Source organism: Numenius arquata, chromosome 2 (genome assembly GCF_964106895.1).
Source record: "Numenius arquata chromosome 2, bNumArq3.hap1.1, whole genome shotgun sequence".
NCBI lineage: Eukaryota > Metazoa > Chordata > Aves > Charadriiformes > Scolopacidae > Numenius > Numenius arquata.
The window spans coordinates 68,065,387-68,091,922 of NC_133577.1; the positions used below are offsets into that span (position 1 = coordinate 68,065,387).

At 38.9% G+C, this 26,536-nt stretch overlaps 1 protein-coding gene across 1 annotated transcript; it reads right to left on the bottom strand.

The window, feature by feature from the left end:
- On the bottom strand, positions 1-26,536 carry SLC13A4 (solute carrier family 13 member 4). Its single transcript, XM_074144652.1, has 16 exons — positions 26,438-26,536; positions 19,698-19,826; positions 16,962-17,098; positions 16,259-16,440; positions 15,457-15,511; positions 13,744-13,783; positions 13,048-13,125; positions 11,351-11,541; positions 9,984-10,103; positions 7,015-7,116; positions 5,782-5,883; positions 4,635-4,732; positions 3,369-3,499; positions 2,425-2,586; positions 786-923; positions 1-138 (listed from the first exon to the last, which is right to left on the bottom strand). The coding sequence occupies exons 1-16, from the start codon at positions 26,534-26,536 to the stop codon at positions 1-3; spliced, it is 1,902 nt and encodes a 633-aa protein (XP_074000753.1).

Sequence of the window (26,536 nt, forward strand, 5' to 3'; positions counted from 1 at the left end):
TTATGTTTGGCGAGTGATGTTACCGACTGCTGCCCATTCTGGAAAAGTATTCAGCTGGAAGAGTCTAATTCCCCAAGTGTTGATTGCCACCATGACCACAGCCAGACCAATCAGGTTTACTCCCAGGCCAGCTTTCACCTACAAAACCAAAATGCATCAGAGTATGATCAATGACAACTTGATCAAAAACATGTTAACATGTTAACATGGAAAATAGAAATAGGGTGTGTGTATGTATGTATACTGACATATATATATAGTGATAAATTACGTATACCGATTTCTAGAGCCAAAAAAAAGCACAGTGTTATGTATTAGAGTATACATTGTGGGAGTATTCAGGAATGATAGTCAGAGGTTGATGCAGCTCATGGGAAAACTGCTCAGTTTGTCACTTGAACTTCTCAATCATAAACAGAATGGGGTATTATACCACATATAGCAGGGTGATAACTACATGACTTACTGTGGAACTATGTGATAAATCCAATTTCTCACGATTTCCTGTGTCTTGACTGGTCAATGCAAAGGATTGTGTACTCCTGTTCTTTGATACCTCTTTAGACCATTGCATTCATAAAAAATAAAGATGAGAAATGTGCGTATCCTGCAGCAGATATGTGGATGTTCTTAACCTGACAGCTCAGTCGCATAGCAGCAGTACAGATCAATATGACTTTATATTAGCACCAATATCATCATTATTATTATTGGCTGCTGGATGTGGGGACAAGGTGTCAAAGTTGCATGAAGCATGGAAGGATATACCCGATCTCAAGACTCACCATATCTTTAATCTGGCAGTGCCCGTAACTGAAGACAATGGCATTTGGAGGATTACCCACTGGTAGCATCACCGCAAATGAGATACACATGGTGACAGGAATCAGGGTGTATAAAGGGTTGATAAGCAGGGTTTCTGACTGGAAGGAGAGAGGGAGAGAGGTGCTTCACTTAACCAATAAAAGCCACCACTCACAATTAGGATTAAAAGACCCTGTCTGCTTTATGTGAAGATAAGATTCTGTGAATCTCACCTCCCTGGTTTCTAAACTTAAGTGTGGCATTCTTTTTTGTTGGGTTTTTTTAGAGTAGACCAATGCTATAATTTGGAGCTGGTCACGCTCCAGGGATTTCTCTTGAGACATTTCACACTGAGAGAGGGTGGAGATTTTGACTATTAGGCCGCCTTTGCTCTTTTTCCCACTTGTTCCCCATGTCATTATATCTTGTGTCTTTTGTATCTTAACACTGACTACCACCTCAGTCTTCATCCAAGAGGCTGACATGAATAACTTATTTCTTTCAGTTGCTGAAGATAATGAGACCATTATATAAAGTCATCCTGAACAGTGGCTAAGAAAACTAGTTGTTCGTGGTCCAAACTCACATGGTGAGAAGGCAGTGATGATAGAATATTCTTTACAGTGGTCTAAAGAATTGTTCTTCCTCTGCAGCCTTCAGTGGTGGTGAAATATTGCTATGACCTAGTTTTGTGTCAGAGGGAAAGGGAAAGGTATTGACAAGTCTAGCTTCATTTTGGAGAGGGAAGTGTCTGCAAGTTACTTTTACAGTCAAAAAAGAGACACTATCTTAAGATGGCAGTTCAGACTACTAAAAGTAGGTTACTGGTCTAAATTTCTCTTTAGGACAGTTTCATTCTGCACGGAGCAGACATAAATCTGAACTCATAAGCCATACTAACATAATTACTTATTTTCATCTGAGCATATCTTCATATTACCTCAGAGTTGTTGACAAAATGTACTTTGGGACAATCCCATAACATTGTTCCAGTAGGGAAACATGACTAATGACTTGCATTCTTGGTAAGAAAAGCTTCACATTACATAAAAGAAATAAGACAGTTTTCTGTAACTGCTATTCCAATATAGAATGCAATTTGTATCTCTTTTCTCTGCCTCTGTCACTAGTCTCCTGATTTATTTTTTTTCACTTACAAACGCCTCTGCTTTCCATGCTGGATGATAGTATGCTTACCAGATCAAATCTGATATAAAATTCATTACTACGGTCTTTTCTTACAAGTAGTGAGTGGGCGACTATTAGCTAATGAACAGCACATTTAAAATAATATTGATAAGAGTATCTCAGGCTTTATGTGGACTTCACCTATCTTGTTGATTGCATTGTCACCTTTTCTTATTCTTAGGCTGTGAATCCCTCAGTGCAGCAGCTATATTTTCACTTTGTCTGAGAGGTATTGAATAAATTTCTTGGTGCTAAAATATACTTTTGGCTGCCCAAGTTTATTGTTTTTCCTAAACCCAAGACTGCAGAACAGCAGCTTGGGAACCGAGGCTGGGTTTCATGTGATCGGGGTGCCAATACCCTGATGTCCTGAAACATTCCCACGAGCCTGTCAGAAAACAACAGACTGAAAATGTCATTGTTTTTACTCACCATGCTGCATAAAATAGGCAGAAAGATGGTTATGGTTGCTGGATTACTAACAAACTCTGTTACCAGAGACACCAAAATGCAGGCCAGCAGAGTTACAGCCCAGTAGGGAAGGCTGCTCAGGGAGAGCATTTGGCGTCCAATCCATGTAGAGAGGCCAGAGGTCTGGGGAAAAGACAGAAGCACAAGGATGACTAAATACTTAGTAGGTTTGTAAAACAGAATCTCACCAGCAAATAAACAAAGTCTAGGTCAATGCTTTCTGCATTTCCTTTTGTTCAGTAAACTGGATTTCACTGCAGTGCCTAATAAATAGTTGTCCATAGTAACAAAGAGATACATTTGGCAGTTAATGATATTTAAAAGGCACCAAGCCTGATCCCTCTTTCTTCATCATGTGGAGTATTGCAAATTGGTGATGAAGGATTGCACAGTCTGGGTAGAATTAATTTTGGGATTAAAATACACAAACTTAGTTGTCTACATGTGGGAGACTATAGAACAGCTAGATGTGTATTCATGACTGAGTGTAGATACAGTCAGTAGAGATTATAGTATGATTTGTCCAGTCCAGCACTAGGAGCGTAACCCATTTGCCAAAAGAGGAGCATCCACTGGCAGCCGAGAAGTTCCTCCTCTGTCTGGTTAGCTGTTAGTTGAGAAAGTGTGAGGTCACCCTCAGATCCTGTGTTATGTCTGCCAGCCTTGAAGGAATATATAGATATTCTAAAGCACCAGAAATGGCAGATGCTTACACAACTGACTTGAGCCCTAACCGTCTTTTTGTTTGCTAGATAACTGCCCATTGAATGCATGGAGTAGGGACTAGGTTATATACAAACTCAAAAGTATCCACATTGTAAATCCAGCCTCAGGAGCATACAAAGGGATAAAAGTCCAGGTTTATAATTTTTTTTTTAGGAGGGAGGATAAAGCTAAATCAGTACCTTGCATCCAGCTGCTAAGGCATAACCTCCTCCAACCAATACTACAATCTCCCAAGGCATGGTCTTCTGGAAGTCCTTCCAGGTAATGATGGGATCCAATGCGTTAATGTCTGTTGACTTTTCACCATCTTCTATATCAAAATAAAGCAAATGTGTGATCAGTATTACATTGGCCTTTTTGCAAAAATCTTCACATTTTTCACCCTAGTAGGAATAATGTAATATCCATGGAAGTTACCTTGAGAACTATCTGTGAGAGAGGTGAAGAACCTATTTCTCTGGTCAGCTCGGCCTCAAAAATACAGCATATTAATTCCAGATGTCCTGACTTTCTCTTGTCTGCTCTGTTAATGTGAATAGTTATAAACGCCTGTGTTTCATTCTATAGATTTTTGAGGGACTGTATACTCTGCTGTGTATACATGTATGCAAATTACCTGTAGACTAGAAAGATGGAGTTACAGTACAATTTTTTTCTCAAAGAAGGGCATTTTCTCTCTCCAGTAGGCCATGAAGTTTGGTAAAGTGCATTTATGTCCCTAGGTTTTATCTGAGGACATTATTGCTTTAGATGCCCGAGTATTTTCTTGAAGTAGGAGTTAGTGTCATTTTTCCTAAATGCTGCATATATGTCGGTATAAAAAATAACCATATCTATGTGTGTTTGTAATCTCTACATAAGACTCTATGCAGACTCTATTTTCATATATGACTGCTGAAAGCCTGTCACAGAAAACTAATTAATACCTCTGAGTGCTACCCAAACAGGAATATGAAATAGCTATCAATATTATTATCAAGAAGACTGTGAGAGAAGCATTGCCCAAAATTGGAACTTTGTCTGATGTTTACTGACCTCTTTTATGTTTACTTGATCAATGATTTCTGCTGTATAAGTGACAACCAAGTTATTTACTAGAGGTTATCTTCAACCAATTTTGCAAGCATCTGAATTATAGTTCTCTATATGGAACTTCATCTCAACCTTTCCTAAAACTCAGTCCTAAATTTTCATAATTCTGTAAACATGGAAGAGATGGTAGCCTCAGATACAAGATCTGTTTGTAATCTGCTGGACGAGACAACATGAACTAAAGCAACAAAAAACCAGAGTTTTGATGTAGGAAGAGCTGGTATCAGAGAAGAAACTGAACCCTGACCTTCCACAATAAAAATCTCTTCTTGGAAAGTTTTGCAGAGAACAGAAAAGTATCATTAAAACACTGGAAAATCTTCCAGATCTCTTTCTTGCTGCATCCTCCTTACCTTTTTCCCTTTTTCCAAAACATGGCTTTTTCGCTGGAATGAGGAAAAGGAGAAAACCAAGAAATACAGAGACAGTGGCATCAGTCCGGTAACCTTTCCTAGGAAAGGAACAGTGGGGTTATCATAAAAACACACAACCAGAAACATTTCCAAACAAGGTAGATGGGTCCAAGCAGATTGTTGTAGGTGCAGTTGTGTTTCCACATCTGGAATCTTACTAATAATCTGCTAGAAAAATGTCTGCATATCAAGGATACAGATGTGATTTTGTTTCCCAGTTACTAAACTGACTCCGATATGCAACTTCAATCACTGCTCAGCAATTTTTAACAATCCAGTGAAAAAATAGAAATTCCTTTTGGTTTCCAAATCTATTAACTCAGAGGTACAGAAAAATGGTGCATTTATTAGAAGCGAGAAACAGCAAACATATTCTGGGGAAAGTCAAGGCCAAGTGATCCATTAGAAATGAACTGTAGATTGATTTTAAATTAAATGCTTAAAACTCAAGCTGAAAAAGTATTTTGAGGAGTGCTGAACTTGAGATCCTCAGGAAATCCCAGTATTAGAAATTGTTTTTCTGTCAAAATTGGGCTGAAAAAAATTTATGCAGTAGAAACTTAAAGAAAATTTAAGTTCAAATAACTTACTCTTTGATATGCATTCCGTTTTATAGTTACTTTTAATATAACTTGTTTCAACATTATTTAAAATAAAAAATATTTGCTTGAGTCACCATTCTCTGCAATATTTAATTGAAATGAACATTTTCTTGATAAAATTTATCTTCAAAATAAAATCGAAAAAGAATCCTCAAGTTTTAATTTGAATTATAGTTGCAGTCTATTCCAGTGGTAGCTTCTCTACAAATGCACTAATGTTTTAACTTCAGTATCTGGCCCTCCTATTTTTTTACATTTGAAATATGTTTATTTTACTTTCTCTACTTAACTCACTCTGCTTACTGAGAAAGAATACAATTTGCCACCATGTGAACAGATGTAGTTTAAAAAGCAAAAATCAAAGACTTCATTTTTCACTACCTTGTTAAAAGTGGCTGATGATGTTTTATGGCCAAAAGTTATTGCAGAAAGTCAGAAGATGCAAGAACATATTCCTCTGCTGTTGTTTAGGGAATTTCACTTACTTCTCAAAAAAAGATGACCATCCTGGTACAAAGCCAGGCTCACGAGTAAACCAAAGCAAGGTCATCAGAATGAAGAAAAATCCTGTCACCATCTCAGGATAGCTAGAAATAAAAACAAAAAAATAAAAGCTAGGAATGCAATCCAAGGTCTGTCTGAAAAACTGAGAGCAAATTCCAGAAGAAATAAGAAAGTAGAAATTGGTTTCAACAAGAAGGGTAAAAAACATACAGAAAATAGAAAAGAAGATTAATTTGAATTAAAGAATTCTGCATTTGGCTCCCAGCTGAGAACCATCTAAACCCAGTAAAAGTAAGCTAAAAATATCAGTCTGTGTTTGCAATTCAGTCATTCGTGGGCAAGACCTGAAGGAAAATATTTATAAATGCTTGTTTTGTATTTATTTGCCTTATTATCTGATTAAGCGTGGTAACAAGGTAAAGCTTATGTTACTATTCCACTGGAATCACTTTCCATTGCATTTTTCAAAAGTGTAAAAAGCGTAAGAGCAAATGACAATGTAGATTAGTACAAATATTTTAAGCATGTGGAATAAATATAAAATTAAAGGTGACTTGAGGATACTGAGTTTTAATTTAGGATAGATTTAAATTAAGTATGGTTTCATATTTAGGCACAGTCTGAACAACAGTCTAGATTCAGAGTTGATCACAGCAAGTTGATCTGTCAAAATTTCAGTTGAACAACACAAAAATTTTTTGGGAAGAATGGATTTTACGAAATATCAACCCTTTTGAAAATTGAATATCTTGCAAAATAATCTTTTCAAGAGAGATTTCTTGCCACCATAAGTAAAGATTATGGGCAACTGAGAGGGTTGGACATCTCACAATGTGGGAGATTGCTGCAAAGCCTTGGCTAACAGTGAGCTTTTATCCACCAAAATAAGTATATGCCTGAACCTGGAAGGAGGGTTGTACCTGATTTAGTTCAAAGGCAGAGACAAACTGACTCAGCTGACCTTTGGACCCTGGTATAAACCTGAATCCTTCTTTTTATTTCCTTTAATAAATGACTAAACAAATGCATGCTTGTAACAAAGTACTTGATCTCAGTTCATTTTTGCATTTAGTTCTACTCCTATCCTGTAAAGGAGGAGAAAGAGCTGACAGTTTAAGAATAATCTACATGAGCCAAAGGCAACATGGAGGGCAAGACGAAAGGATGGTCCTGCCTAGAGAGGCAAATTCCTGAGGAAGGCAGCTCCATTTTACCTAACGTTTCCCAGTTTCTTATATTCTTCTTGAATTCTTCTCTCTGACATTTCTTCCCGTTTGGTCTTCTTCTTCTTGCTCACAGAACAGGTCTCTTTAAAACTGAGGTAGATAGCACAGTAAAATTAGACTAGGACATCAAATATTCAAAAAAAAAAAGTCATAAAAAATAATAGCAATGGGGCAAACTGAAAATTCCAGTTGACAGAGGCCCCTAGAGTTGGGAGATGTGACTGGGGCAAGGCCTGATGGCAATGGGAAGGGAAGTTTTTGCATGTTTCTTCTGATCTTCTGAGAATCAAACCTAGACATAGCAGGAGGGTCCTCAGGGTGCTCAGACGAATACTGACTTGTATCATTGAGCCATCCCGAGCTGTGCCTGGGCTCCCTTTGTGTAGGCTTCCTCAAAGAGCTGGCAGTGGCCAGATTTTTCTGGTGCCAGTAACCTCCAAAGGCTATGGCTAATTTCTATCATCACATGCAAAGACTGTGACAGAGGCCAGCTGTCAATAGATTTTTTAATGAGATGAATAGATCTTTTTTTCCAGTCGGATCAGGGGTATCCAACACATATGGGGCCCGGTCTGGCTTGTGAACCTAGGTTTGACTTGAATATTCTTGATTCACTGTAAGTAAAGGGGGAAAACTGTGCTGAGGATCCCAATACCTTTCATGACCGGTCTGATTCTACTAATACTAGCTGTTTATAAACCAGACACAATCAGTGTAGCACCAAATTGCCTCTGCCACAGAGGCCAAGGCAATCAGCGTAGTGTTTTGTCCTGGTGAAAAATGCCTGTACTTCTGCCAGGGACATACAAGCACATTTCATAACTGAATGTATTTAAACCTGCTATACATTTGTATGAAAATTAGGTCCTTGGTCCTTAGTTTCTTCAGATTGCCTTCATACTATAACAAATCCTGGACATTCCTAATTGAAGTTAATATACTGGCAAGCTCACTTCAACCTTTTCCTTTTCTTCTTTCCGGTAACATCCCTTTGCTGTGCTTTGAGCCACAAATCTCTGCTTTTCTGCTCCAGCTGTACCCTCTGTCACACAGAGGTGTATGGGGTGGGTTGAGAAACCTCTGCAGCTAAGCCGGGCTAAAACAGGCTGCATCAGCAGGGACTTCAGTGACTGAAGTACCACAGGAGCACAATGGCCTGCTTTTATAGTTTCTCTTATTTTAATATCTCATTTGGTACCCTGCTCGAGATCCATGCTATAATACTGGCCAAACCATGGGCTATGATGTCCCTCCATGTATCTGGTTATGGCCAGATTCTCAAAGGAATTTGTGTAGATCAAGATGCAGGCAGGCCTCATCTCGTTAACAAAAAGTATTAAACAGGCTTTCATTTCACTTGTAAATGGGCATCTATGTGACACTTGTTTTTAGCACACTTGGCACTGCCTTGCGCTTATAAGTATTTAAATTTCCTTGCAAACCTTGCTGTTAGACTCCAGTAAAATTCACCAGCAGTAGTGCAGCTGCTTAAAGAGAAGAGTTATGTGTTTTATAATGGCCAATTCTGTACTAACAATTTTATCCTTAGCTCTGCTTTGCTGGCAAAAATCGCTTGGTTGGTCCATTATCCTTCCCCTTTAACCTAATCTAGAACCTAAATAGCAAGTCTGATGTGTTGTTCCAACTAGGCTAAGTAAAACCAGATTGATGACACTGGGCTTCCTAGGAAAAGAACATGAACGTTACGTGAATTCAGTAAGCATTTATGCACAGGTAGCTGTTTCAACATGTTATAAGTGTTTCTAGGCTTTGGAAGATGTGAAGGCAGAGTATTGTAGCAAAGCTCCTAACATAATATATTCCTTAATGAACTGCAGTGAACAGGATTCAGAGATTAAGGAGGCTTGGAATCAACCAGTACTTCTGAAAAAGTCGATAATGCTTCAGTCTCTGGTATTATTTAGAACAACATTAATCAGCATGAAGTCCTGGATGCAATGTGGAATTTCAATTATATTTATTTAAAAAAAAAAAAAAAGAAAGTAATTGAGGGTCATGTTAGGGCCTGTTTCCTCTCAAGATTAAAAAAAAAAAAAGGGACTTACTTTAGCCTTTTAATTAGGAACTACAAGGATCAGGAGACTGACTGAGAGAAGGACATGGAGCTATTCACCTCTAAATTACCTCTTCAAATCTACTCAAGGTCAGCAGCAAGCAGGAGTCATTATCATTTTATTCATTGTCTTAGGTGAAGTAAGTTAGTGATGTCAGTTCATCTTACTTTCAAGAGTAAACTAAATCAAATTAATGCCACTTTAATTCTGAGTAAATGTGTCTGCACCACAATTTAATGCAGATTAACTAATCCACTCTAAATGCACACATTTAGTCAATTTTCATTAACTTTGCTGAATGCCTCTGCAAAGAGAATACGTGGTACAAATGAACTAGGAGACTGAGCCCTGTTCTTATTTTGAGACTAAGGGACTTACTGGTATCAAAAGGTATTAGTCTCTTAGGCTGTGAGTCCTTTCCACTTTGAAGAGAAATATACATGGAGTCTGTTTACCTTTAATTTTAACTGGGTTTACCTTCATTTCATTGGGCTGGGGGCAGATCTGAAAAGTGACTTGTTCACTTGCAGCTATTTTTCTATTCATCTTTTAAGCTGTACTTTTCCAAAGGGACTTTTAACAAGATTTTTGGTCCACCACTCCTCATGGTCATGAGAGTCAAAAAATCAGTTGAATGCATCATAAGGATTTCCATCAGCAATACCTAGGCACTTCACTCTCAAGCTGCAATACTGTACACTGCTGTCTATGCAGCACAGCTAAGCAATAAGATTTCCTCTGGTAATTGTTCTGGCAAGAAGAAGGAAGATGTGCCTTAGTTTTTGTCATTCGCAATTGGAAACATCTTTATGAGACATGTTCTAGAGCAGCCACAGATGCCCTGCTTTCATTATCCATGCATCTTGAACAACCTGCACTTACTTGCAACCCAAGAACAACCAATGCATCCAGAACCAAGTCAGGACCAACATGATGAGGGAGATGGGGAGACTGAACAAAAACCAGGTTCCAAAATTCACCACTTCAGCATTTGGGTAGTGGCTGTAAAGAAAAGAAAGGATGCACAGGAAGTTAGAACAGTAAAAGGACAGGCACATCCAATATGCATAGATGCACACACACATATGTGTATATATATTTGTCATGGCATGATAGAAAAATTGCATCAGTACGTAATTGCAACAGCTGCATTACATGTGCATGGTGCAACCAATTGCCAAAGAACGTCAGTCACTGACCACGCCTGACCAACAGATGAGCCATATAGCACTCCACACCTTTAAGACCAGGTGTTCTGGATTGTCTAGTCAGCTTCAAAAACCCTTAGAGTTACCAGGAGTGAAATTCTAGCCCTACGTGTGGTTTTTTAAAACTCTTTTTAGTGTCAGCAGACTTAAGCATGGTTTCACCCATGTATGTCTTACTGTGGATGACACAAATAATGACTATAGTCTGTTGGGCTCTGACAAAGGTGTCTGATATACGTGTTTGATGGAACTGTCATAACAGCAAAATCTTTGGAAATTCTGTAAAATCCAAATCCTTGGGTTTAGGATGACTTCTGAAATTAGTCTTTGTTACCACCATTTCAGAGAGAGAGATGAAGGATACCATGACAGCAGTGGCAGCAGAATCAGGTTTGAGCTTGGATGCATATCTGTGCATGAGAAGTACCACCAGTCTTCTGACAGCAGTAACATTCATGTCTTTGAGAGCCCTGAACATATATGATAAACGAAGTACTTCACTGATCAGAGAACTGCTTCCCATCTTCTCTGAAGCAAAGGTCTAAGGCCACATTTCTAAGTTTGTTTATTTTTGCACTACATGTTGAACAGGCCAAGTACTACTTGTGATGCCTCTAGGTTCACCATAAAAACTCACTTTCTAAGAACCCATAGAACAACTTGAAGCTGATTTTATGACATTTCTTCTTTTGTGAGTGTTTCCTTTGTCTTCTTTGCTATATCATCATGGCTTTAGCGTTTACTTTTCCAGGGTGCCTGCTGCCTTCTTGATAATTGGTTTGTAAAATCAAAAAAAGAAACTTAAATGTTACCACATTGATGAGGAATATTTATTTGGCATGGGAGAAAGACATGGTTATGTATGAACTCAAGCTACCCCTTTCAACCACTAACCATTGGTAATAACATTAGAGTAGAGGAGAAAACAAAATTGTCTTCAGAGAGACAAGGGTTCCTTGAGGTAGTAAATAACCCTTGGGGAAAGCCACAGAGATGATAACGACCCAACCACCATTCTCACACAACTACAATATCACTTACTTGTTGAAGTGCTCTAAGAATATGAGGCTAGTGGAGGTCCCTATGATGGTTGTCAGTCCTCCAATGGTTGCTGCGTAGGAAATACTCAGTGAGAGGCATTTACAGACCATGTGGTCATGTCTGGTCTGATACCGATACTTAGTGCTCAGGCCCAGTTCTGAAGGCTTAGGAGGCAGGACCAGTATCTGAGCCTGTGAAGGGATACATTTGCCAAAGAAAGAAGGTGGTCAGAACAGCCGCCCAGCTTGCTCTAATGCCACAGTGGTACTGGTCCCAGAGAAACAACAGGTTTGTGTAAGAAGGGGCAGAGTTTTTCACAGGGATTAACTGGGATCAGAACTTGAAACCTGTCCGGGGGCCTGAAATTGCCTGCTCTGTGGCAGAAATGTAGGACAAACAGTAATCAGACTTCTGGCTATGGTTTGGGCCAGCTCCAGTTCTGACTGGAATCTCAGCGGGATACCGAAAGCCTTTGTGGTCTGCAGGGGTGAGGTGCCAGCACTGTGGCAGTAGGAATCCATAATCCTTGAGGCTTATGAGCAGCCACCAGACAAATGCTTGGTGGACTTTTTGCACTTATACTGGCTTAGGTTCTCTAATTAGGAATGGAGTGCTAGGGATCTCAGAAACAGTATGGAAAAGGCTGGGCAACAGGAATATGGAAGAAAAAACTGCAGGAAAATATTGCTGCAAAAGAAGCTTTCTTAGCAGTGCCAGGAAAGTCTTTGTGTTGGTAAATCAAGTTCTTGTACTGGAAAAAGAAGTACAGTACTTCAAGGCACTTCACATGCAACTCAAGGCTGTAATTTAGGATCAGGTAAAAGGCAGCAAGTGGTTCAGATAGATTTGTTAAATTTATTAATTTGGATTTGGACTTATGAAGTACAATCAGTTATGCTATAGTTTCATCATCATCATGAGGGTACCCTGGCTGAAATCCCTGTAGTTTAAAAATGAAGTGAGTATATTTGTTACAAAATAACCACAGAATGTGCATGGGAAATGGGTATTAGAGGAAATTAAGTATGAGGAGCAGAGCATTAGCCTTTTTTTGGAAACATACACTCAGACTCTTTTGAACTGTGAATGCAAATTTGTGTGTTGATTTTAGCCTAATCTTTCCTGAACATCAATTTATGCCATTAAGATATGATGTAATTGTAGTCTAAACAGCAATCACTTCTTGGATCCACTTAAGAGAAGTAGAAATACTGGAATGGGCTGACGTAATAGAGGATTTTGAGGCTGAATATTTGGCACGACAAAAAGGAGGTGGATACTAAGACTACCTAATGAACTGACTGAATACTTAAATGGTCCATGCCCACTGCTGGTTTGGTTTTGAGTAGGATATTGCATGTCAGGGACTGTTATTTTTGAGTTAGGCTATTTTCCAAGGAGGCTTTGCAAAAATAAAGTGGGTAGAACAGCCAAATAAGAAGGTAAACTTGTGATCACATTACTGAATGTAAAGCTAAATGAATTGTACTAGGCATTGGAGGAGGGTCTTCTGAAAATACCTGTGCTGGAGGCATCTAAATGGAGGTAAGAACTAGCAAAGGGCAATGACTGCTGTAAGATGATGGAGAATGATTCCATGTAACACAGCTTACAAGGAACAAGTATGAAACAGTGGGGAGTGGGTGAGGTTCACGTCTATCTTTTCCTTTACCTCCTGGGTCTAACAATCTCCTTACCTGAGGCAGGTGCTGCCCATTGCTCTTAGAATTCATCGTTCCAATAGGATTGGCTAACACGTGCACGCCATTCATGCTCTGTAGGGAGGCAAATTCCTTTGGATTAGCCTTTCTTCTGTTCCTAAGGGTACTTAGATTAGAATTGATGATGCTTTGTAAAGATCATGGGTAGTGGGCTTTTGGAAAAAAAAAACAAACAACACTATAATTTCAGCTGTAAACTTTACACTGGAAAAAAAATTAAAAAAACTCCAATGACCTAATTTTATTTTTAAGTGATCTTAAAAATTTAGGTATTCTTCCTCATCCATGTAGGAAAATCTAACAGATCGCTTGCTAGAGGCTATGACTTTGTGATATGTGTAGATTGTTCTAGTATCTGAGGTGTCTCAGCTGCAGAAGCTGGCAATACCTGGACAATAAAAGACCATATGAAATTGTTAGTTTGCTGACTTGATCTCAGGATGTCCAGCAATAAATACAACAAACCCTACAGAGTTAATGCTTCCCAACTTGATTTGGGCTGACAGGTTAAATACAAAACAGGGCATTCTGCAATACATACGGTCTGCCAACAACCACTACTTGTTTGAAATAAAGGAAACAGCAGTTTGTTGTGGAGCTGTGTGGACTCTGCTCTGATGGCTCCTGCATTAGAAGACAGTGTAGCTCAGAAGATACTACCTATGACAATACCTTTGAGTGCATCAAGGAGCTGAAGTCAGTAGTAGTAGCACTAAAAACAAAGAAAGGAAAATATACTTTAAAAATGCCTCTTCACCCAGCTCCCTCAAAAGGCACACATCATGGGTAGGAGGGGCAACATCTGCGGGAGAACTAGTGCCTACTGAAATGGTGAAGAATACCATTTATTAGTACCTATTATGTGGTATCTTGACTACAACATAAGAGTCTTCATTATGTTTCACAGTACTGTCTCTACATGTATAACAATCAGGTTCCACCTCCATGAAAGAAAAACATATGTATTCTAGGTAGTATAAATCCCATTCTAGGAATGGACTCAATTCACAGTGGAGTGAATCACTGGGCGACCCAGTGTTACCACTGTCTTGTTCTACTCAAGATCTTCCTCTGCCAGCCTCTCCAATGCTGTTTCTGAACACCTACCTATACCACATTAAAGCCTTCTCTAAAATCTGTCCTATGTGGCATGTGGACCATGCAGACAATCCACTGAAATTTTACTTTGACATTGAAAACATACTTCATTACAGAAGTTGTGCTATTTCTCCCATTAATTCAAGCTCTTTTTCAAGTAATACTATTTGAACAATAGTTCTTTTATGAAATATCCCACACATACTCTTCAATAGGGCTTAAAGGGATTAATGGCACAATGCCAGGCTGAAAATTTGATTCTATACTGCACAGAAAATATGGCTGTGATAAAAAGAGATAACAACAGAGGGAATATTGGAGAACCCATTAGTCTCCAGACTAATGAGAAAGCAATTTTGATCTTGCAAGTTAACTTAAAGTCATCAACATGTGCTGTTTGAATGACAATGTTTGTTGTAAAGTAAATTTTTAAAGGTGTAAGAAGAACTTGTTTCTCTTTTATTTTGAATAATTGTGAAAACAATATAAGGACCTCAAGAAGGGATTATGCAATTTATTCTCACACTTTATGAGAAGATGCTTCTCAAGATTTAGCCTATAACATAGTTTTAAGACAATGAATTTGTATATTGTCCTGAGTATCTTGAAATGCTGATTAATTTGATAATTTGACAAAGAAATTTGTCCTTTCCTTGATTTGCCCTTTTCACCCTACTAGATTTTACCCCAAATAGAAACCTGGGTGAAACCTGGAGTGTTTCAAACTTCTGAGTAACTTTATCTATATTAAAAGAAATATTTTACAGGTTTTTGGAGAGGAGGAAGGGTGTGTTCCATTGGTCTCTCTCCCCTCCGTTCCCCTTCCCCCCGCCCTATTCTTCTGTCTCTCTTGAATGCTCTTCAGGCTCTCCTTAGGAATCCTTTGTGTTTTCCCTCTGACTATGTCCTGTGGGTACTCCATACTGTGCTTGGATCCTCTCTGTCACTGTTCCCTCAGGGGAACAGAAATGAAAATCTGTGGACAGCACTCTCTTATACAACACAAACACAGACTTCAAAAGAAAATCTTTCAAACCCTAAGAAACACTTTCCTTCTCTCTGAAGTGGCAGTAGCGTTAAAAAAATACATGAATCCTGAGAAGCTTTAGTGAGATCCAGACCATTACATTAACTCCATTTCTCATATAAGCCTTCCTTGTCAGTCACATCTAAAACATTCACTTGTAAGCTTCTGCTTGCCCTTCCTAGCTCTACTCCTAGGTTCATTTCATTGCAACCTGTGTAGGATTCAAATGTCCAGTCGTGATGTACAGGGTTCATTCTTACTCCTCATTGATGAAGATAAGCTCCAGTGAAGGTTGGCCACGCTTTTCACTGAGACCTGCAATGAAGGAAGAGAAAGCAGCTCTTGGGGAAAGAACCGAGCTGAGCCCCTGAGCCACCCACTGAATGTGGAGAGGCTACTGCAAACAAAAGCTTGTCCAAAGTCTCTCAGGTACTCTGTGACCCTTATGCAGCATTTTATTTTGTCATATTTTCCTCATCATGTGCCTCTGACAATTAAAAGACTATCATACCTACGTATAATAGGCAAGGTTAGATGACATAATTTTCAGCCTGGGAGCTGTAAATTGAAAGAAAAGAGAGATTCTTTTCTTCCAAAATCCTTTCTTTCTGGGAAGGAATGAACAAAATGAACCTTAGAGCTCTTAGAAATATTTTTTTTTTGTGGTACCTGCTCTGACCAGGGCAGCCTGGAAGGGCAGGGGTAGAATGGGCAAACATGGGATTATCACAGAGCACACTTTTGGGCCTCTTCTATATTTCTTTGACTTTCTTCTCAGAGGTTTCCTTCCAACACTGTAAAACTCTACGATCTGAGAGCTCATGACACACAAATTCCAGTACATGCCCTAATTCAACTGTTCTCACAGTTTCCCAACTCCATTTCTCCCATCACAACTTGAAACTTTCGTTTTTGGAAAGAAATATCAGAGTACAAAAAGAAAGAGTATGGACCAGTATCTTTGGCAGTACACGTCAGACAGTTCTGACCTTGATAGAATTTAATGTGTATCAATGAGTCTGATAAAAAAATTAGGAAAGAGTGGCCAATATTGACAAATACCTATTGGCTCGTTTTCTTCAGTAATGGTGCTGCCTGCAGTACTGATGACCTCATGCTCCTCCTCAGCATTCACTAGCTCCTGGAGCACAGCCTCCACGATTGGCATCACCATGGCTGTGGTGGATGTGTTGGAAAGCCACATGGAGAGCACCGTGGTGCAACACATAAAGCAAAGAAGCAACCTGCAGTACAACACAGGGAAACATTCTTGAGGCACTTCAGAAATGTTAAAAGCCTCCTGGCCTAACATTTTCATTAGTCAACTGATAACTACATGGGGCCTTTTTGTGGCTGCCAAAATGCCATGCTTCCTTGTGCTGAGAACTGTCATAAGACTATATATCATTGGAAGCTGTTTGCTGCCCCACCTGTGTGTGACATGAGAAATGGTGATTTTCAGCATATCCAGGATTTAAATGTCCTTTTGTGTTTGCTGAACTACAGGCAAAGAAGGGACAGAGACTAAAATCAATATCAGTAAAAAAGAGAAAGCAAAGGGACAACAAACCAAGGAGTAAGAGGTGGCAGAAAGACGATGAGAAAATTTGTAAGCTTTCAAACTCTGAAATGAAAAGTGGGTAGGAAAAAGAGCCCCAAACCAAGCTAGCTTTTGCCCCCAGAATGGGAAAATTGGAGTTGTTATTTGCTCTTTCAAGTTGATGCTATCAGCCTCAGACTACCCCAAAGTCAAAGGTTCACTCACATGCCTGGCTTTGCTCCAGCCATCATGACCATACGGAGGGCAATTCGCTTGTGGAGGTTCCACTTTTCTACAGAAGCTGCCACACAAATCACACCCATGAGGAGCAAAGTTGTGTTCTTGAAATATTCAGCAGCCACCTGCATTAAGGGCAAGGGAGAAACAGTCAGTTAAAAAAGCAGTAACTACTCTACACAGAGAGCATGCTGACTGAGAAGTACAGTATCCTGCACTTTTTCCCCCTACAGGAAGAATGACAGGGAGCCGGAGTACATGAAGAATTCATAAGTCAAAATGTTCTCTTTCATCTCTTTCATGTCGTATTTACAAATAACAAGTCTCTATATGCACTTGTTTGTAGGTTTCTCAGCTTTGAAAGCTCAAGAGAAATTTTACTACTTTGAAAAGGATTTTTACTGCCTGCAGTTGATGACACTCAGCTAGACCCAGGCTGAAACAGCCGCAGACAAACCTCTGCACTGAAAGCAGCTAATATATGTGCTTTGTCTGCTTTTTCATTCTGGAGAGGTCATTGTCTATCTGATTTGGTTTTCTTATGTCTTGTTCAAATGTTGGGCAAAATGTGGCATCCCTAGAACCTACGGCTTCGGGAAAAGTCCTTTGGGACATGCTGTCTGCGTGCAATAAAGAAAGGTGGGGGTATTGCTTTGATGATCCACAAACCCTGTGCCGGAACTTTTCACAATGGAAATCCATCTCCATTGTATCATGAAAATAGGGCAAAGTTTCAAAAAAGAGAACTCTAATTTAAAGGGGATGAACCAAAATCATCAACTGGCTCAGGAGAAAAAAAAATTAGAGACCGCGCATGATCCTCCAAAGCAGCATTCTTGAATGTGTGGCTTGCTAAGATATGAGATGTTCTGTGAAGTAACTGCAAAAATAACAAATGAAGCAAACCAAAACATTCTCTCTCTCTCTGGTGTGAAAGCAAACAAAATGGGAGAAAATAAAAGTTATTAAATTAACAGATGCTTGGAATCTAGCTAAATTTTTCATTTCGTTCTCATGCAATCCTTCCCAAGCTGTTGCTGGAATATTTTTCCAAAAACATATTTTCTTCAATTTAAAGCTATTTCTCTAACCAAATGCGGACGCCAGCGTTTTAAAACAATTAAAATCAGTAGAAGCAGTATTTTTTCCATTGTCCTCAGTTATATTGATGCTCCTCCATAAAAGTGCAAGAATGACACGAATGTTATTTTGTGAAAGCTGCAGCAAGTTAAGAATTCAATTATATTTCTTTAACAAATCCCCATGGTGACCTAAATAGACTTGGCCATCATAGTTGTGTGCCAGAACTTTTAAATATCACTTTTTTGGCTTTCTCCCACTGGTTTATTTCCCATTAACTTCCTTTATTTTCCTGCTACCTTGTTAAAAAAAAGATCTTGAACTGAATAAAAGAATCCATCAAGCCAGCAGCACAAAGAATCTGTTGTTTTCCTTTATTCGTTTCACTGTCACTTTGGAGAAACAAGTAAATATTAATATTCTTATTAACACACACACACACACACATATATATGACACACTGGCTCATGTTCTTAAGCTTCTGTGAGTTATTTGTAGTTTAAACTGCTAGGCAAGAGCGCTGGGTTTCTATGGCACTCCCAAATACCAGACTGGAAATACTGCAGCATCATCAGAGTTATTATTTTAAAATACAGGGGTTTATTTCTGTTCCTAAAGCAAATGATACATTCTCTGCAGTAGCCCCACTGCCATTTAATTTGATATTACATTGAATTTCTGTCAACCTGCCCTTAAATTTTCCTTCTTCAACATGCTGCAGAATTTTGTAATGAAAATGTGTAACTACTTTACCTTTATGGTAGGAAAAAAATCCTGAAAATATTTAATTGTATTGGTACAGAAATGGACCTGATTATATTACACAGTTGTTAGACCATTAGGAGGAATAAGGCAGGTCATAAAACTCTTGGTTCATGCTTGACTTCATCCATTTATGGGCATGTCCAGAGCTATATTGTGTTGGAAATTCAACAATTTTATGGTTGCTATATATTCTTCTGTGTTCCTATCTGTATTTCTGGTCCTTGTAAATCCAGTGTGATCCCTCTTACCCCCCAAAAAAGGGAGAGAAAAAAAGCAAGAAAAAAGAAGCTGTAGATGAAATAAAATCAATTCTTGGCATATCGTGAAATAAAATAACATTCACCAAAAACTCAAGTAAGCAAATTCAGAACTGATCAAAGAAACTTTTTCTACAGCTGCTCCTTTACCTTAGAACTCATGCCTACAAGGCAGCACTAAAGTTACAGCTTGGAAAAAGACATTCACCAGGATAACAAAACTACCTAGTCTTATACAGTAAATGGTAATTCTTTTTAGGATACGTAGCCTCATGCCTTATACATCATCTATAATAAATATAACTGGAAGAAAATTTTACAGTTGATCCTATAACTGCTGTTTACATTGTTTTGGAGGAGTGGAAAGGTGGGATCCTTTAATGCAATAGGTTTTGGAAATTGTTGGTGATGCCATAGCTGACAGGATAGACACCCCTCTTGGCTAATATAGACATTCCTGTATGTATCTTCAGTAAAAAATCTGGTTGGCCCAAGTTACACATTACAAGTTGTACACTTCCTCCTCCCACACTTCTTAGTCTTGCTATTCCACTAAGTTTAGTTTTATTCAAATAATTAACTGAGAGTAAGAAGATTAAATGATAAAAAAGTGCATACTGACCTCACTGGACTTCATGACTCCAAAAAGTGGGTATAGGAAAGCAGGAACTAAGGCTGCTGCACCAAGAGGTACCGCTTCAGAAACCCAGTATACAGCCGTCACAATCAGCACGTAGGCACATGAAGCTTCCTGTAGGGAGAAAGCATGGAGGTTACACCTTACTGCCACACCACCTGCTGTGGAAGCCTTTCTGAACGTGTTCATAGGACTCATGAGACTGAGGGTGCCTGGACTTTTTGCACATAAGCTAGGGCAAAACATTGGGTTAAATGTATTTATCACCAAAATAATGGTTCCAAGTGCATTTACAGATTTGTTTGAATTTCATAATCCAATATTTACCAAATGTTCAACCATGACTCCTAAGGGCTTGTGGAGCTGGTATTTCTACACAGCTACCTCTGCAATATTAGACAAGAACAGGAACCCATTTCTTTCAGGATCAGTTGAGAACATCCACATTTGCCATAGCATGGATAAAGCTACATTGTGGCTTTTTTGGGATGAGAAGCTCAACATGAGCCTTCAATGTGCCCTTGTAGCCCAGAAAGGCAACCGCATCCTGGGCTGCATCAAAAGAAGTGTGGCCAGCAGGTTGAGGGAGGTGATTCTGCCCCTCTACTCTGCTCTCGTGAGACCCCACCTGGAGTACTGCATCCAGCTCTGGAGTCCTCAGCACAGGAAGGACATGGACCTGTTGGAGTGAGTCCAGAGAAGGGCCACGAGGATGATCAGAGCGCTGGAGCACCTCTCCTATGAAGAAAGGCTGAGAGTTGGGGTTGATCAGCCTGGAGAAGAGAAGGCCCAGGGAAGACCTAATAGTGGCCTTTCAGTACCTAAAGGGGGCCTACAGGAGAGATGAGGAGGGACTCTTTATCAAGGATATCTCTTATCAATGCTTGTAAGTATCTCAACGCTTATAAGTATCTAAAGGGTGGGTTGAAGGAGGAGGGAGCCAGACTCTCTTCAGTGGTTGCCAGTGAGAGGACAAGGAGCAATGGGCACAAGCTGGAACATAGGAGGTTCCACTCAAATACGAGAAAAAACTTCTTTACGGTGAGGGTGACAGAGCCCTGGAACAGGCTGCCCAGGGAGGTTGTGGAGTCCCCTTCTTTGGAGATTTTCAAGACCCGCCTGGATGCAGTTCTGAGTAACATGCTCTGACATGCTCTGGGCAATCCTGCTTCGGCAGGGGAGTTGGACTAGCTGATCTTTATGGTCCCTTCCAACTCTAAAAATTCAGTGAAATTCAGTGAAAGGAGTGTAGTGATAGGACGAGGGACAACAGTTTTAAACTGAAAGATGGTAGATTTAGATTAAATATCAGGAAGAAATTCTTTACTGTGAGGGTGGTGAGACACTGGAACAGGTTGCCCAGAGAAGCTGTGGATGCCCCATCCCTGGAAGCTGGATTGGGCTTTGAGCAACAAGGTCTAGTGGAAGCCCTGCCTTGGTCAGGGGTTGGAACTCGATGATCTTTAAGGTCCGTTCCAACCTGAACCATTCTATGATTCTATATTTCCTGCAAATAATTACAGAAATTATCTTCAGGAAAATGTTTTTCCTTTCCTTTTCTCAAGTTTTAAGCCAGCCCCTGTAATGGGTCTAACTGGCAGATCTATGGTAGCTAGTAGTTCTGCATTGATTTCCACCAGTTATAAATCTACCCGTTCTTCATTATTAACTGAATGTTCTGTATGAACTTACTGAGCCATATGGATTCACAGCTCACAATGGCTATTTTTTAGAAAATTCACTGTTCACAAATGCTATTTGAGTGTGTTAAAATATAATAAATTATAATTATATAATTGTATATGTATATTTATATATAATTTACTATAATTAATAAAATATAATTACATTACTTTTGTTTCCTGTCTGGATAACTCCAGTTTTCAAAAAGTCACACAAGCAATTCCCACAGATCCTTGTGCAAATCAATGAGCATATATTACACTTCAGTTTTGTGAACAAGGTGGTAAAATCTAAAGTAAGACTATAGAGGAATGTGAATTCAATAGCTTGCATTTAAATTCATATTTATACACTTTTTACATTACCCTAACAAAGATCCACAATCAGCTGTTTGTCTTTTTTAGTACAACTTATAATAATAACAGGCAGAATACAGTCCAGAGAAGAAGTTAAGATAGATCACTATGTGCCATTTTCTTCACTTGCTTCAAAACTGCAGCCAAGCTTGGGTTTAAATCAACTGCCAGACCTTGCTCTGACTCCTATTTCAGTAAAGCATAACATTAACCAGTTCTGATTCACATAAGCCAGGCCACCAAAATACCTGAAATAAGGTTACCAAGAAAAATAATTTCCTTGAATCAGATAAACTCCAATTACTTTAGAGATGATAAAGAATATCTGAAGGGCTGTTGGAGAAACTTAGCATCCTTTATGGATGGACAAGTATTCTGAACCACACAGAAATGTGCATATTTGTTTCTCTTGTTTAACTATTATAGAAGAGTGGTCCAGGTTTTTAGCTCTGCAGTACAGGTTTCACTAGTCTTCTGTGATCAGGTCCTTCAGCAAAATATTACAATAAAAGTGTGCATTGCAGTTGTAGCTTCATTGCTCCCAAGAAAAAATTATAAGAGAAGCTAGAGAAGGTGGGTTTAGAATGGATGAGATGAGAGGTGAGATTTCAATATTAATGGATCATGAAGCATGTATTGTATAAAATGGAATTGCTATGCTGTTTGAAACTCCAAAGACTGGTCTTCAGTTTGTAACAACTTCAAGTGATCACTCGGTAAAAAACTCAAACAAATAATTTTGACTTTAAAATGGAAATAATTTAAAAAGTGAGACGACAGGCATTAGAAATTTTTAGTAATCTCTACTAGGATGACAAAACTATTTTAGATGACAGTCACATTACTAATGGATTGGCTCATAAACATTAGCCAGCTTGCTGCTCAGTCACCTTTAACTACATTGTACTTCATGGTTAATATTCCACAGAGAGCAGAGCATGGGGTCACCTTTGTGACCTAGTAACTACTTGGCACATTTTTTAAATTTTTTTAACTCATTCGCTTCTGTTAACAAACTACTAGCTTACATGGGCTTTATATGATATCCAGCAGTTGTCTGAGGAGAAAAATGAAAATGCCTTTTAATGAAAAAGCATTGATTTTTATTTTAAAGTAGTGATGCAAGATCCAAGACATATATTTTGCCAAAATTAATAAAATTAATTTCATCCTAACCTGATTCCCAACTACTTTCTCACTCCAAAAATATACTTATCTGTAATTTCTTTGAGCATAGATTGTTATTTTCTATTGCTCCTCTGTGTGTAGCAATAAAATAGACTGAGAGTGGAAATGGAATAGGACAAAGGCAAATTGCATCTCTATCAAAACCTAGCTTGGGATGGGCACTGAGCTTTTGTGTTTCCTATACACTAGGCTGCAATCAGTTTACAACGAAACGAAAATAAAGCACATTTTTAAATGGCGTAAAACTGGGTAGCAAGTAGTAGGAAAGCCAAGTTTGATAATCTCCACTAAAAACTTAATCAGCTTGTGTAGCAACTTACTTTATTTATTTTCTCAGTGCTTTAAACCAGCTTGTTTCCAGGAGAAACCATATTAATCTCTTCTATTTAGTTGAAGTGAATTTATATATTTAATTAGTGGTTACCAGAGCTACTAAGTACTGGACTGTAGTAGTGGCTGTATTATTTTAACTGTTTCACCCTTCTCACTTCTTGTACAGCTGAACATTACTGTTAAGCCCACCTCAGGGCTTGAAGCAGGGAACAGGAAAACATGTGAAGGTTGGAAGGACTACCGTCTATCTTCAGTCAGTCCCTTAGGGGAAAAGAAAAGAGAAGCTGAAAGGAAGCCATGGCTAAAAATTCCACAATAAGGGTCATGCCTAAAACTTTTATAATTAAAACATCTGAGGATCTCAGAGTGATTAAAAAGAATAAACTCTGTGTTGGAGATTTTCCCACTTAAGGATGTGCACTCCATATCTTGCATGCAGGCGTGTGGTTAAGCTGTGCAAAGAAGGGGTAGTCTGGCCTCTGGACTACCATCTTTGAGCTGACAGGATCGCACTATAACTCCCTCCCTTCAGCTTGTGGAAGTAAAAACAAAGGTTAATGAAAGTATGCCGTCTGTGGCTGTTCAGAGCATGTTCTGTGCTTTACGGTCCATTCTGCTGATTTGGCATGTTAAAGTGTCAACATCACCTGGTGCTGCAGGTCTCACAGCTTACAGCAACTCTTACTGACTTCTGAGGAGTCATCCACATGTCCTTCGTTGAGTTCAGTGTGGCCACAGGATCAGCAGTCATAGGACACCCTGCCCACAACTGACTGGATTCATGTGGCATACTTTATGGTGTCACTGGTGGCTTTATGAAAGAAGGTGCATAAAGATGAAAAAAGAAAAAAAAAAGAAAAATGCTCCCATGTCACTGTTAACAATGAGGAAAATAAGTAAAGAATGAAAAAGACCTACAATTTTTAAAAACCACGTTGTTTCTTTCTGTATGTGTCATGACCTGAAAGGCACTTTTCATGTGTCCCATAGTTCAGATATAAGCTCTGGAAAGGGAAGAAGAATTCAAGCAAATTTTCTGAGGTTTATTTTTTACCCAACCATTTCTTGTCATAAAAGAATAGAAAAGAAGCCTTGGACGTTATTCCCATAAGCCATATCTACAAACAGTTCTGAGTCCTTGTGCTCCCTTTGATCGCTCTTGTCACTACACATGTAATGCTCCTTTGACATTTCCAGAGTTGTGCTGATATCATCAAAGAAGCTGCAAGCTGATTCCCTGCAGAAATGCAAATGTAAACCACCTGGTAATTCTTATCTCTATAAGAAAGACAGAAAACTAATATAATTGTCTGATAAATTAAAATATAAGTAAGTCAGCAGGTGACAAATTTGATCTTCAGGTTTAAGAAATAATCATAGCAAATGGGTTGTAACAGAGTAACCACTACACTAAACCACTTGAATAATGTATTGTCAACTGAGTTTATTTGGGGTAGATGTTTTCTTAATACCATTATGAGCATTTATCCAACTCTGGGTCAGATTCATAGCTATACTTTACCATCTGTGGTCATTCATGTATATATAATGTGGATGTAAAACATCATCTGATGGCTTTTCATATCACTTTGCAGTAAAGCCATGCCATGAAGTGCGGAGTAATAGCTCAGAGGAGCTTGTACTGTATAATAGCAGTTCTTGCAGCTATACTGTCAGTGAGCATCTGTTTTAGCACCCATATGATGCTATTACAATTCCCTTGGTTATTAGAGTTTCCTTATTGCATCCTGTGCTTCTGAATCCGGTAGGGAGCAAACATGAGTGACAAATTTTAGTGCAGCAAGTCTCATGTTTCCTAGGAGAGGTTCTCAAGGGACAGAGAGCATGCTGCAGTTACAGTGCCATATGGGCATGTCAGGGAGTATCTGTTCTTATGTTGCCCTTCTAGTGACATTGGGGGAGATTAAACCCTTTTTTAAAACAAGCCTGTCTGAAATGGTGAGCCTTGCTGTTCTCTGAAGAGCGCAATTTTCTGTCATTCATTCCCACCCGATAGAGAAGAGGTGGAAAACTGCTATAAGAGGACAGCCAAGATATACATTAAAGTTCAGAGGAGGAAAACTCATTCAAAGTGCAAGATACAGTTCAGTGGTCTAGGAACATTTCTTTTCTATGAATACAGTTTCTCTTTCCGAACAAACTACTAGAGTTTTATTTTTGAAAACTGCTATACAATTTCTAATCCTTTGCATTTCTATTTGATAAAGTAGTAGTATTCATAAACTCTCTGGTACTAGAAAGAAGAATTAATCTTTGGCAGGGTAGAGGAAGGAATGGAAATTGCTGCACCATTTGGCCAGATTTATATCTAGCACTATGGAAGCACCTGCTGCAGAATTTTTGATACATTGCAAATTCTGCTAAGGTAAACATCACCATCTCTATAAGGTAGGAGAATGTTATTTTGTGGTTTACAGCTGCAGAAGCATGCATAGAGAAGAGATAACAACATGGCCAAGGGTACTCAGTAACTCCAGAACTGTATCAGGAATGCAGCTGCATTCACTCCCATTCCCTGGTCTAAGTGTTAAGCATCAAATATTCCCTCCTTTGTACTTCTGTGTATGTATCTGAGCCGTCATTTATTAGCCACTGCCAGAGCTGCAGTGTTTCAGTAGAGGTGCCTAGACCTGCTTTAGAATAATGGATGCCATATATAGTCCTACATGACTGTCACTGAGTGACAGTGTCTGTCAGTGAGGCTCATGCCTCACTTGAATTGCTGTCCTATAAACCCAGGCTAAATTGAAAGTCCCTCCCTACATACTTATTATTAAAAACTAAAGACACTAGAAATATTCATTTTAAAGACCTCTCCATATAGAAATTGTATTGGATATGTTTGTTCTGCTCCCCTTTACACACACATATTATTGTAGAAAAATAAGAGAGAGAATATTTCTGCTTTAAAATAGAGCTTTACTAGCTTCACCTGATTCTTCAGTTCTGCTTGTGACATGACTCAAGGTAGCTCTGGTTCTTACTGTGATGACTTCTCAGTGACCTTCCCAGTCCTTCAAATTTGAGTCTTTGATTTTTCTAAGAGCAATGCTTATTTAGGTCATTTTGCACACTACCGGCTTTTCCAGCATGACTACCTACTGTACTCAGGCTTTTTTAAAAAGAAGATAAAAATGTACTTACACTGCTGGGATATAAAAGTGGCAGAGGAAGCAGCAGAAGCGGAATGAGAATAACGAGCAAGAGATTTCTGGATCTGAGAATTTCCTTCATCACTGCCAT